The sequence below is a fragment of the Lepidochelys kempii genome, chromosome 8, assembly GCF_965140285.1.
Source record: "Lepidochelys kempii isolate rLepKem1 chromosome 8, rLepKem1.hap1, whole genome shotgun sequence".
Lineage (NCBI taxonomy): Eukaryota > Metazoa > Chordata > Testudines > Cheloniidae > Lepidochelys > Lepidochelys kempii.
Genome location: NC_136387.1, coordinates 89,022,388 through 89,035,719, shown reverse-complemented (window position 1 = coordinate 89,035,719; position 13,332 = coordinate 89,022,388). Strand labels below are relative to the sequence as shown.

The following is a 13,332-nucleotide window of genomic DNA, read 5'->3' as shown; positions in this document are numbered from 1 at the left end:
TCTTGGACCAGATTTTCAATCTGAATTCAATCCAGCTTCCCTTTGTTCAGGCAAAGGTTTCCACCTGCTAAGAACTGTCTGTAGTTTTGGCCATGGGATGAACTTAAAGAAAAATAGTCATATTTAGATCATAACCTCTTTGGTTCGGGACTGTCTATTACTCTTTGTTTGCCTGATGCAGGGAGACCCAAATTCTTGGTTGGTCCCCAGGCATTACTGTAATAAACATAATTACTACTACTAATATGTCTAACTACTAATATTTCTGCTTGTTATTCAGTGCATATGCTGGAAAACTGGCCCATTGTGAGAGTATCTAATGCAGAGGCATGAGTACGTTTTAACATTTAGAAAATTACCCGTTAGCTCATTTGTATGGTACTTCAAACCTTAGCAACTAGATGGCGAACTTCACTGTAATTCATGTCAAATAAAGTTGTACAAATATAAATCTCAGGATGAGAAAATTACTGGCAGTACATTTGGGGGTATATTTTATTATGGCATTTACATTTCTTAGTATTGATTGTATGTGAATATTGGTATTTGAAAACCAGAAAATTTGATTATATTTAATGGTGAATGAAATGCAGAGTTCTCCTATCTGGTGCAGATAAGTCTCTAAAGTTGGAATGCAAATAGAAAGCTTATCAGCACCTTTGGAAGTCTTGTTCCTCTTCTTTGTTTCCCATCCTTGGCCATTCCTTCTCCATCTGTTCTTGCCCATCAGTTGGCTCCTTCCCTTTTATTTTCATTTCTTCCCCTTTCCCCAACCTGCCTGCTGCCATCACTGCCTCTCTTCATCTGAAAACAATGCACTGGCTCTCAGGTGACTGAGCCGAATGGAGCAGCTGGAGCTGATGGCCCTTTTGTGTGTGTGAAGGCAGAGAACAGCCTTGGAACAAAGCAGCCCAGGAGCCACTGCTGCTTTAAGAGGGAGAAGAAGGGATTCAGGAGCGGAGCAGCCCAAACAATATTAACTGTCCGTTCCAGTAGGGAAGTAGGGGGAAGGCAGAAAAGCCCGGGTACTGCTGCTCTCTGGTAAGGCTGGAGCGAGGGCACAGAGTGGCTGAAGATAGAGCAGTTCCCAAGAAGGAGACAGGTGGGACGTCATCCTGTGTTGAGCCTAGAAGGATATCCCAGGAAGCCTGCAGAGCCTAATTTTTTTATTATTAGTAGTGGTAGTAGTAGCAGTATTAAGCTTCTGCCTGCAGTTTCCAGCAGCAACAGCAGAGAGCACCAGTGTGATTCTTCCAGCACAGGGGACTGTTTTTCTCTCCCCATCCTACCTTGGACCTATCCATAATTTAATGCTGCCCCTGGAAAGGGCTTGGTCTTTGAGAGGAGCGGGAGGTCTATACAGTGAGGGGCCTGAGCTCCGACCTGCATTCTAAGCTATCATAGGCTGAACCCAGGCCCTCCTCTCCTTTCCTTTTTCCTTGCCCAGGAGGCAAAGAACAAGCCTTTTCCCAGAATGCCAGCCTCGAGGAGTAGGAGGAGGAGAAAAAGCTCCTGGCCTCAAGGAGAGTGGGAGAGAAGAACCCGCTGGTTCCTGGTGGGCAGAATCTCCCAAGAGAGAGGGGCTGGATGTAATTGGGTACAGAGGGGAATGCTGAGTGGTGGTGAGCAATTGTAAAGGGGCAAATGATGGACTTGAGTGATTTGTTGGAAAGTCTGTGATGCTGCACACTAGTGTCTTCAGAAAGAGAGAACCATGCACTGGAAAGTGCTCCTGGGACTGACTTCTGATCCCACTTACTCTCTGTCCTCGGCTGAGCTAACTCTTCATCTGTCTGCAGTGCTGCCCCAACTCAGTAACCTTATCTGGCATGATAAACAGGAAAAAAGGTTAAGTAGGAGGGGAGGAAGAAATAATATTTATAAACTATCATTTTAAAAAGATGAGTTATCATCCAGTTTCCCACTCTGGATTTCCCAGCCTTTTATCAGGAGCACAGTGTGCTGTTTCACACCCAGACCCATTAGTCACATTTGACTAATCTGTAATACTGACCAGCATCATTTTCAGTCATTTATTAAAGAAACTGTTCCTCTAGTTCTTTATGTACACGCACACATACACACGAGCTAGAGAGGCAGTTTCATTAGTAGATGACTGAAAACAAGATATAATATGAGATGGAAAATATATTTGCAAGTAAAATCCAGAGTAGTACATACAATAAACTTAATTTTAAATCTAAAGTGCTCAGCATGTTAATTTTCATTTTAAGATATTTTTTTCTGATGTGGAGTAGAAAGCATTGGAACCAAGTAAAATGTTCTTTTAACCCTCTTGTCCTGAACATTTTCCATCGTGCTTAGCCTTTTATATTGCCCCAGTCATCGTGATCATTTGTTTCTGTGTTCTGCTTTGAAATAGCCACTTCATATGAAGTCACCATTAATATCACTTCTGGGTTAGCCAGGGGTATCGTTGAAAAGTACTATCTGGTAGGTCCTTGGAATTTCGCTCTTGAAATTGTCTGTTTTAGGTGACACCTATTAAGGTTCCCTAACATTTTCTGACACAGCATCCCACTTTCATTTGCATATAGCTTTGAAAACTTTAATCTTGCAGAGTAAAATTTCCCATGCTTTATGTTTGCCTCTGTTGTATTTTTATTATTATTATTATTATTATTATTATTTAAAGTTTTAAACAATTCAGCCATTTTCAAGAGGTGGGATAGTTAAAAATTGATAGTTCTGGTTAGGTTTTTAAAAAAGGTTTCAGATCATTTTTTGAACACCTGTAGAATCTCAAAGGTTTGGAGTCACAATCTGCAGTTCAGCAGGGGTGGCAACCTTGATGTCGGAGAGGTGTCTTTCCTTGTTTCTGTGTAATCCCAGATTGGTCTGATTTATAAACCATGGAAAATCATCATTTGCACAGCTAAAGTAGAACTTATTCACTTAAAACATTATATATCAAACATTCCAAATTTCTTCCCAGGACCTGTGTACTTTCTGCATTGTTTCCAAACAACTGCACAGAACGGGACATAGGCAGAATGCATCCAGACCCTGCTCCTCCCCATCAAAATATCCTTTGGCTAAGAGGGAGGAACACTGGGCTCGTGCAATTTTATATCCGGGATGAGTTAGTATTATAGAGCTGAAGGTCCCTTTTTCAGCAAACTTAGGTGGTTTGCCTTTTCACCACTAGGTTGTGATAGAAGCCAGGATGAAAATAACATGGAGTTTTGCTGCTTACATGGGGAAGCAGAATTATGACAATTTTGCAGGGATGGTGACTGTGCCCTTAATTAACAGGAATTTACCCCTTTTCAAAGAGGGTTGTGATTTGGGGCCAGATTTTCCAATGAATTTAGGAGTCAGATTTTCAAGTGCTCAGCACAGACAGTTGGGGGCAGATTTTCAAAATAATTTAGCATCCAGCATGCTCCCCAAAATGCTGAACTCTTCTGAGAATCTAGTTACATATTTAAATTTCCCACATGGGAGCTGATCTCTTGAAAATCTGACTGTTTTGTGGGTGCTGAGCCCTTCTGGAAATTCTGGTTGTAGGGATTATTTTGGTCCCCCCTTGCCTCTGGAATACTAGGTGACATTGGCTAAAAATGACTTTTTCCATGTATGCTTTGGAAAAAGATTGCACCATTTCGCTCTAATGTGAACCTTGCCAGGTCATCTAGCTCTTCGTGACCTCCAGAGTTACCTAGATCTTTGTGACCTGCAGATTGGATTACAGTAATGTGCCCTACTTGAGGAGCGTGAAGCTAGAACTGTAGCTGAATGAAGCAGCTCACTTGGGGTTTTATCTTCAGGGAGCACGTTACACTAGTGCTCCAAAGACATCACTGACTCCTTATTTGCTTTCAGGTGGAGTTTAAGGTGTGGAAAGTGATCTTTAAAGCCATATAAGGCTTGTATTTCCCAAGAGACAGGTCTTGATTCAGGAGTTCAGTGTCCCCATTTGTTGGAGAGAACCCAAGTTTGCTGACCTTCAGGGCATTTCTGAGCTAGTAGGATGATTGTGGCAAAGGTAGTGAGGGTTGATGGTACTGATCTTTTTGTAGCTAATTGGTGTATGTTCTGTTCATAATTTATGTATGTGTAGCTGGGAGGCATGAGATGTGTGGATTTTTTAAAACTAAAAAGAGAGAGATCCCAAATTGTTCATCAACCACTAATTTCACTTTGCAGTGTTTTGGGATTCTAGTGAGCATGAAAGGTATTTCATACCTAAAGAAGAAGGCAATCCACATTTATACAGTATTATCATTACAAACAACGTTTTATTCCTTATTCCTCCACAGGAGGTCTCCAGCAGCAAGTCAGCCGCCAGTCTCCAGAGTTAGCCTGCAAGGTATGAATGTGATTTGTAATCACTTGAAAGTTTCAATGTAAACTGTACGTCCCTTGTTATATATCATACTGTTAAAACCGTGATCTCTTATTTTATAAGATAACTTGCCTGATTCTCCTCTCTCACTGATGTAAATTAGGTATACGTAATCAGGCCCATATTTATATATATATATATATTTGTTCTTATTTTTACCCTTCATGCGCAAGAACATTGTAATTTTGGGTGGTCAGCCACAGATGCAGAAGGTAATTAATTTGTTATCGTTAGGATTCCCTATTCTGTATAAGCCTGGACAGGCCCTGTTTGACAAAACTTAAACAGGTTAAGACGTAGCTATATTTTTGACATTTGTTTTAATTTCAGTTTGTTTCCACTGGAACTGCATAAGAGCTAAAATCAAAAGTTAAATCCTGAAGACCTTTTTCAGGCAAAATTTCTATTGTCTTCATTAGGATGTTCTGGAGTGTTTTTAAAAAAATCTTTTATTCAGTGACAAAGAGAGAGAGTGCATGCCAGTGCATTGAATTAATTCTTATTGAAACACATGTAGTTTATTGTCCGAATTACCTCAAAGCAGTGTTCAGGCTTAGAGAATATTATAGAAATTTCATGGACACAATGATTCATGACTGTTGAAGATGGATGCCCCATTTGCTGCTGTTGTAGGTAATTGTTATTGAACGCTGCACCTTCTTGCTACAGAGTAATAGTCCCTATATTAGCAAAAGGTTTCATTTAGCCGTTACTGTCAAGGCTGACCCTATGCTGTTTGCTGCTCTGTGTGTTCACCTCCCTTTCCCCACCCTCCACTAATCCATCTCTTGAATCCCACCCCAAGTTTTATAGGGTTATTTAACATTTTCCCATTAATATTTCTCTGATTGTGGTTTTAGATTCACTTTTTCCCCTTTATGTATGTATGATCCTTCTTTTCCCCTTTTCCTTCACTCTGTCTTGGTGAATCTTTTCCTCCTTTTTGTCTTCCTGTTTTCCTCAGAAAAATTTCTCTTAGTGTATACTTTTCCATTATTGCAATTCCCTCTGTCCATCCCACTTTCCCCAGGTTTAGTTTTTACCAGTCTCTCTGCCTGCCTCTCTCTCTCTCTCTCTCTCTCCTTCCCCGTCAGCGCCTCCTTTCTTTTTTTCACTTTCCAAATATTCCTATTATATACCCTAACTGCTCCCCTCCACTTGTACCCCATCACTCCGACTTGTGCACACACGCTTCGTCCCGTTCAGAGACCAGCGCAGAGGGGTTTGGGGTCCTCTATGGTCTTGGAGGGAAATAATATTAAGACAAGTCTCCAGGAGGAGTGCACCAATCAGGGCTCAGCTGAGCTCACACTGCTGGGGTTAGTCTTAGTCCACACAGAGCAAAGTGAGTCCTAATCAGTAGTTCAGCACTTGTTCTACCACAGTCTCTGCTGGGGTTGGGGGCAGATGGGAGAGGAGTGTGCAGTGGCTGCTTTGGGGCAAAAGAGGAGCAGCAAAGGGAGGCAGAGGGTGAGAGTAAGCCTTGTGGGTGACAGGAGAGCAACGGGACATAGGTGAAGAAGCAGGGAGAGGGATCAGCTGCTGGGGTGTGGGAGGCAGACGGAGGAAGCTGCATCTTAAAGGGGATTTGTTTATTTTTGCCAGGTTTGTTCATTGTCTATCCCCCCTCCAGTCCCCTTCTTGCCAACCTAAGCAGCAGCATGGTGCACCTGTTTTCAGCACATGAAGCTTTATTTCCTACCAATAAACAGATGTAGATGTAAAACCATTCATAATATTTTATCTTCTCATTTTCAGTAATTATGCTCAAGGAGTGACTACTAAAGGGTGATTTTCGTATTGGGTGCAATTCAGTGGCGGCTGGATTAATAGCTAACATAGTCATTTGATTTTTCCTAATAGATCCATATTTTGTGGTATATAAATATTTATTATATTTGAGATTTTTCTGGTAGGTTAGTCAAAAAATAACTAACGCCTCTAATGCGAAAGCCTCCAATGCAGTGTTCACATATGATCTTAAACTCCTTCTCATTTGCTCACTGTTATATTCACAGCATTCAGATAGGATTAAGAGGAACACAATTCACCACTTTTATCTGTAAATTATGGTTTTAGTAGGACTTTTGTCTCATATTCCTTATGAGAAAGTCCTATGCAATTTAATAGAGAATGATAACCTTACCATAGAATTTTTTTATACCACTTATAGAATCTTACAGCAAGGAGATCATTCCCTGTTCAATTCTGTACATATTTAGAGTAATTTCTATAGACCCCTATTTCTGCATTTACAGAGAAATTATATGGATTTGCACTGTTGCCAACTCTTGAGATTTTATCATGAGCCTCATGTTATTTGGCATTTTGCTGAAAGCCCCAGATTTTTATGAATCTTTCTGTTCGGGGTTTTTGTTTTTTTTTCCTGGCCCTCATGGTTCTGGAGAAAAGCATGAAAACATGAACACTAAAAACTCAAAAACACTAAAAACTCAGAAGACAAATGAAAAGAGCCCTAACATTTATTTTTAAACCTCTCTCTTGATTTTTGAATGCTTGGGGTTGATAATACAGATATTACGACATTTATCTTACATTCAGATAACTTATGCTAGACATAAAAGCATATCTTGGTATTTATCCATGATATGAAGGCGACGTGCATTTTATCATCAGTATGTGGAATTTATTTTTATCTTCGTATTACAAAAGGGCAGTGAAGGAAAATTGTGCCTTATTTTAGTGTTTCGTTAATTTTGAAGCAGGTGGGCAAGTACGGCCGAATCCAGTGATCACTGAAGTCAGTGAGTCTCATCATGAACTTCATGATAAGCTGGCTTTGGATGAGACCCTCAAAGAAAATATAAGGCATATTCTAGTATAGTTTAAGTAAAACATAATGATTGTGGGTACATTTAGGAAATATTTTTGAGCTCCAGATGGGAAATGATGTGATTACCCACAGGCACGTGCTGGCTGCCACTTCCCGCAGCTCCCATTGGCCAGGAACGGCGAACTGCAGTCACTGGGAGCTGTGGGGAGCCATGCCTGCGGATGGTCAGCGTAAACAAAATGTCTCAAGGCCTTCCATCGGATTTCCCTGATGGGCCGCGTGCCGAAGGTTACCGAACCCTGGTGTAGCAGAATGCTTAGAGCTCTTAGCTAAATTCAATTTCAGGTGATTTTGCCAAAGAATTTACTGAAGTACTGTAGTTTTGTTCAAATATCACTTAGGGCTTAGGCAATCCCTTTGTGAACAGAGTAGAATATCAAATCCTATAGATTGAAGATCATAGAATAATAGAAGATTAGGGTTGGAAGAGATCTTAGTAGGTCATCTAGTCCAACCCCAGGCTCAAAGCAGGACCAACTCCAGCTAAATCATCCCAGCCAGGGCTTTGTCAAGCCAGGCCGAAAAACCTCCATGGATGGAGATTCCACCACTTCCCTAGGTAACCCATTCCAGTGCTTCACCACCCTCCTAGTGAAATAGTTTTTCCTAGTATCCAACCTAGACCTCCCCCACTGCAGCTTGAGACCATTGCTCCTTGTTCTGTCAACTGCCACCACTGAGAACAGCCGAGCTCCATCCTCTTTGGAACCTCCCTTCAGGGAGTTGAAGGCTGCTGTCAAATCCCCCCTCACTCTTCTCTTCTGCAGGCTAAATAAGCCCAATTCCCGCAGCCTCTCCTCATAAGTCATGTGCCCCAGTCCCCTAATAATTTTTGTTGCCCTCCGCTGGACTCTCTCCAATTTGTTCACATCCTTTCTGTAGTGGGGGGACCAAAACTGGATTCAGTACTCCTGATGTGACTTCACCAGTGCTGAATAGAGGCGAATAATCACTTCCCTCGATCTGCTGGCAATGCTCCTACTAATGCAGCCCAATATGCTGTTATGCTTGGCAGCAAGAACACACTGTTGACTCATATCCAGCTTCTCATCCACTGTAATCCCCAGGTCCTTTTCTGCAGCACTGTCGCTTGGCCAGTCGGTCCTCAGCCTGTAGCAGTGCATGGGATTCTTCCATCATAAGTGCAGGACTCTGCACTTGTCCTTGCTGAACCTCATCAGATTTCTTTTGGCCCAATCCTCCAATTTTTCTAGGTCACTCTGAACCCTATCCCAGCATATCTACCTCTCCCCCCAGCTTAGTGTTATCTGCGAACTTTCTGAGGGTGCAATCCATCCCATCATCCAGATCATTAATAAAGATGTTGAATAAAACCGGCCCCAGGGCAGACCCTGTGACACTCTGCTTGATACTGTCTGCCAACTTAGACATCGAGCCATTGATCACTACCCGTTAAGCCTGACCATCTATCCAGCTTTCTATCCACCTTGTCGTCCATTCATCCAATTCATACTTTTTTAACTTGCTGGCAAGAATACTGTGGGAGACCATATCAAAAGCTTTGCTAAAGTCAAGGTATATCATGTCCACTACTTTCCCCATATCCAAAGGGCCAGATGTCCACACTTCTACTGTCAGAAGGTCCCAGCATCAACATGATGAGAATGGACAACAGCACTGACACACAGAAGGAAGTCTCAGAGGTCGCTATTCCTACCTACATGCCTCCAGCTTTCATCCAGACCACACCACACGATCCATTGTCTACAGCCAAGCTCTAGGATATAACCGCATTTGCTCCAACCCCTCAGACAGAGAAAAACACCTACAAGATCTCTATCAAGCATTTTTACAACTATAATACCCACCTGCTGAAGTGAAGAAACAGATTGACAGAGCCAGAAGAGTACCCAGAAGTCACCTACTACAGGACAGGCCCAACAAAGAAAATAACAGAATGTCACTAGCCATCACCTTCAGCCCCCAACTAAAACCTCTCCAATGCATCATCAAGGATCTACAACCTATCCTGAAGGACGACCCATCACTCTCACAGATCTTGGGAGACAGGCCAGTCCTTGCTTACAGACAGCCTCCCAACCTGAAGAAAATACTCACCAGCAACCACACACCACACAACAGAACCACTAACCCAGGAACCTATCCTTGCAACAAAGCCCGTTGCCAACTGTGTCCACATATTTATTCAGGGGACACCATCATAGGGCCTCATCACATCAGCCACACTATCAGAGGCTCGTTCACCTGCACATCTACCAATGTGATATATGCCATCATGTGCCAGCAATGCCCCTCTGCCATGTACATTGGTCAAACTGGACAGTCTCTACGTAAAAGAATAAATGGACACAAATCAGACGTCAAGAATTATAACATTCAAAAACCAGTTGGAGAACACTTCAATCTCTTTGGTCACTCGATTACAGCCCTAAAAGTTGCAATTCTTCAACAAAAAGCTTCGAAAACAGACTCCAACGAGAGACTGCTGAATTGGAATTAATTTGCAAACTGGATACAATTAATTTAGGCTTGAATAGAGACTGGGAGTAGATGGGTCATTACACAAAGTAAAACTATTTCCCTATGTTTATTCCCCCCCTATCCTCCTCTCCCCCCTCCCCCCACTGTTCCTCAGATGTTCTTGTCAATTGCTGGAAATGGCCCACCTTGATTATCACTACAAAAGGTTTCCTCCTTCCCTCCCCCTCTCCCCTCCCCCCCCGCTCTCCTGCTGGTAATAGCCCACCTTAATTGATCACTCTTTTGTTACAGTGTGTATGGTAACACCCATTGATTCATGTTCTCTATGTATATAAATCTCCCCACTGTATTTTCCACTGAATGCATCCGATGAAGGGAGCTGTAGCTCACAAAAGCTTATGCTCAAATAAATTTGTTAGTATCTAAGGTGCCACAAGTACTCCTTTTTTTTTAGTCAAAAAGTGTAATTTAAAGTACAAGGTTTAGAGAGAGGGGGATTATTCCTCCTGTCAGATGGATCGTGGATTAGAATGGCACCCAGAGGATTTATTGTCCATGTTTCCCATGTAAACTCTGTGGGTTGAATCCTAGCCCTGCTGAAGTCAAGTGGAGTTTTGCCATTGATTTCAGTGGGGCCAGGATTTAATCCCATGTTGCTTAGTGCTTATGCCATCGGTTTTATCAACTTTACCCTATCTGTCCACCCCAGAGGTGAAAGTAAGTCGAGTGACTTAATGGTACGCTGGGGCCAGCTCTGGTCCCCGGAAGGGGCGGGGCCTAGGGCAGAAGGGGTGGGGCTGAGGGGGTCAGAGCCAGCCCCAACCCACCCTGTAAGGTAAGTGCCCACCCCTCCTCCTTCTCCTCATCATCCTCCGCCCTTCCCCCACCGGGGTAGCAGCAGCAGCCCAGGGCTCTGGGAGCTATTGAAAGGGCCCGGGGCTCCCCTGCTTCTACTGCCCCGTCCTTTAATTAGCCGCCGGAGCCCTGGGGAAGCAGTGGGGCTCCAGCGGCTATTTAAAGGACCAAGGCAGCTAGAGTCCCTGACTTTTAAATAGCCCCTGGAGCTCCTGCTACCTCAGGGCTCTGGGGGCTATTTAAAGGGCCTGCGGCTCCCCTGCTTCTACTGCCCAGCCCTTTAAATAGCCCCTGGAGCCCTGGAGTAGCGGTGGTGGGGCTCTGGCGGCTATTTAAAGGGTCAGGGCGGTAGAAGCAGGGGAGCCCCAGGCCCTTTAAATAGCTGCCAGAGCCCCACAGCCGCTACGGAGCTCTGGAAGCAATTTAAAGGGCCTGGGGCTCCAGCCACTGCTGGGAGCCCCAGGCCCTTTAAATTGCCCCATGGGGACAGGGCCGGCTTTAGGATTTTTGCTGCCCCAAGCAAAAAAAATTTTGGTCACCCCCGCTTTTTTTGTGTGTCCCCCCGCCCCTGGCTCCCCCCCAACTCTGCCCCTTCCCAACCCTTTCCCCAAATCCCGGGCCCCACCTCCTCCCCTGGGCGTGCCGCATTTCCCCCGACCCTAGCTGACCTCCACTCCGCCTGCTCCCCGGAGCAGAGGTGAGCGAGGGTGTGTGTGGGAGGCACAGGAAGTAACAGGGGGGTAGAGGAACCGCTCCCCGCCCCAGCTCGCCTCCGCTCCACCACCGCCACCTCCCCCGAGCGCAACACCGCTCGGCTTCTCCTTCCTCCCTGCCAGGCTTGCCGTGTGAAACAGCTGTTTTGCGCGCGGCAAGCCTGGGAGCAAGGGGGGGGAAGCGGAGCGGCGGCACGTTCAGGGGAGCAGGCGGAGGCGGAGCAGAGGGGAGCTGGGGCGGCGGGGGCACATTTCTAGGGGCGGCATGGCTGGCGCCGGAACGCCACCCCGAGAAATGTGCCGCCCCAAGCACCTGCTTATTTTGCTGGTGCCTAGAGCCGGCCCTGCCTGGGGAAGCCGGGCTGCCCCAGTACAGTGCACCGGCTCTTGCTGGTACACCGTACCGGCTTACTTTCGTCTCTGGTCCACCCCCCAATCAGATAAGTGAAGTGAAGATAGACGAGAGATTAGGTAAGTAAATTAAATAGTATTTTTAGGGCAGCATTCTTGAGTAGGAAGACTTCACTAGCTTTTATTTGGTTTCCATGCCAGTGTAACATCAACAGACCCCAGTCGTCGGTGGGCATGATTGAACCTGGGACCTCTGTAGCTAAATACACGAGCCTCTGCTGCATGAGCTAAAAGCTATATCACAGTTAGCTCAGGCTGTAGAGCAGACTCATTACTCTCTCTCTCTAAGTGGTCTCAGTGCCACTAGATAGGACAGAACATCTCACCCAGAAAGTGTGTGGGTTACACCAGGACTTTGTACCCCATATAAAGATTTCCAGTCATACATGCTGGTTTTAAGCTATGAGAGACAGAAAGAGTAGACTCATAAAAAAAATAATTTTCATTTTGTTAGTCCCCAAAGACCTATGTGGAATTGTCTACATGAAGTCATCCAAGTCAAACAGGTTGACCAGGTACAGAAACTGGTTCTGTAATATTTCATTGGCTTTTGTGAATGGAAGGACACAGAGTAGTTGGCAAGACTTCTCCCAAATATACCCCTTCCTATTAATTTCATAATACTAATCCAGTGTTATCCAAACTAAATGAAGTTTCAGGGTCTCCGTCTTCCCTCCCGCTGTCCTTCTCTATGACCATTTGATAGCCCCTCTTTTCCTCAACTTCTCCAGAACCATTCTTCTTCCCATAAGCCCCAGTTCCTTCCCATCCTGTGACACTCCCTCATTGCTTCAGGCTCAAACCTCTGATAGATCTGCCCCACCCCCCAGTCCGGTGCAACTCTTAACTTTGATGATCCAGTCTCTTAGTTATGCTCTGTGTTAAGTGCACCCACTAATCAATGTGGTCCAGTGTCCATAGCCATAATACATAATTCCACACCATCTAATCTTTGGTCAAGCAGCTCATCTTTATCATCATAGGACTGGGATTCTGAGGGGCTGCTTATGCTACTTTAGCCACAGTTGATTTTTGTGGTAAATTGTGCCCTGGACTTGTAGCTTCCCTGTGCCTAAAGTGGAAATAAGTGTAAGGGAATGGCACTGGAGTGGAGAATGTTGACTAACAAATGCTCACATGCTTTCGTCAGAGATATGCCTAACTAACAGGGGCAGAATAGGGTGTCCAGAATGTCCTTTATCCTACATGAATGTACGAATATCACGTACCCCAAGACCAGCCTGAATTCTGATCTCATTTAACTGGTGCACTGAAAGTGACCAGCAGTTAGTATTCCCACCATGCCACTGACGGCTACTATAAAGCCCACATCCTACCTGAAGTTTGCATTGATTATTGCCTCACATGTACTGTTACATACTGTAACTCTTTTAACTCTAGGGGGAAATCTAATGCCCGCTGGATATTAAGGTTCTTTATTTTTCTAGTGGTCACACCTTTTGCCTGAATAGGGCTGTAATTTGAAAGGTATGAAAGGAAGAAGAGAGTTCCCTATCTGAACACTTCTGATGAAGTTCCAGCTGTATTTCCTGTGTCTCCTGAAAGTTTCACAGAGGGAAGCTGTGAAGCATTCTGCCTGCATTTAGCCTGTGCTGGATCCTTAAAGATGAAAAATGTCATTTTAAATCGAAATTTGTTTGTTTTGA

General features: G+C 44.3%; 1 protein-coding gene across 3 annotated transcripts in view; it reads left to right on the top strand.

The window, feature by feature from the left end:
• The window catches only part of PDE4B (phosphodiesterase 4B), a 395,151-nt gene that overhangs the window by 308,154 nt on the left and 73,665 nt on the right, over nucleotides 1-13,332 (top strand). For all 3 annotated transcript variants that reach the window (XM_073357426.2, XM_073357424.2, XM_073357425.2), the window contains one exon: nucleotides 4,284-4,333. In XM_073357426.2, coding sequence (XP_073213527.1) covers nucleotides 4,284-4,333 — 50 coding nt within the window. The remainder of the gene's footprint in view (nucleotides 1-4,283; nucleotides 4,334-13,332) is intronic.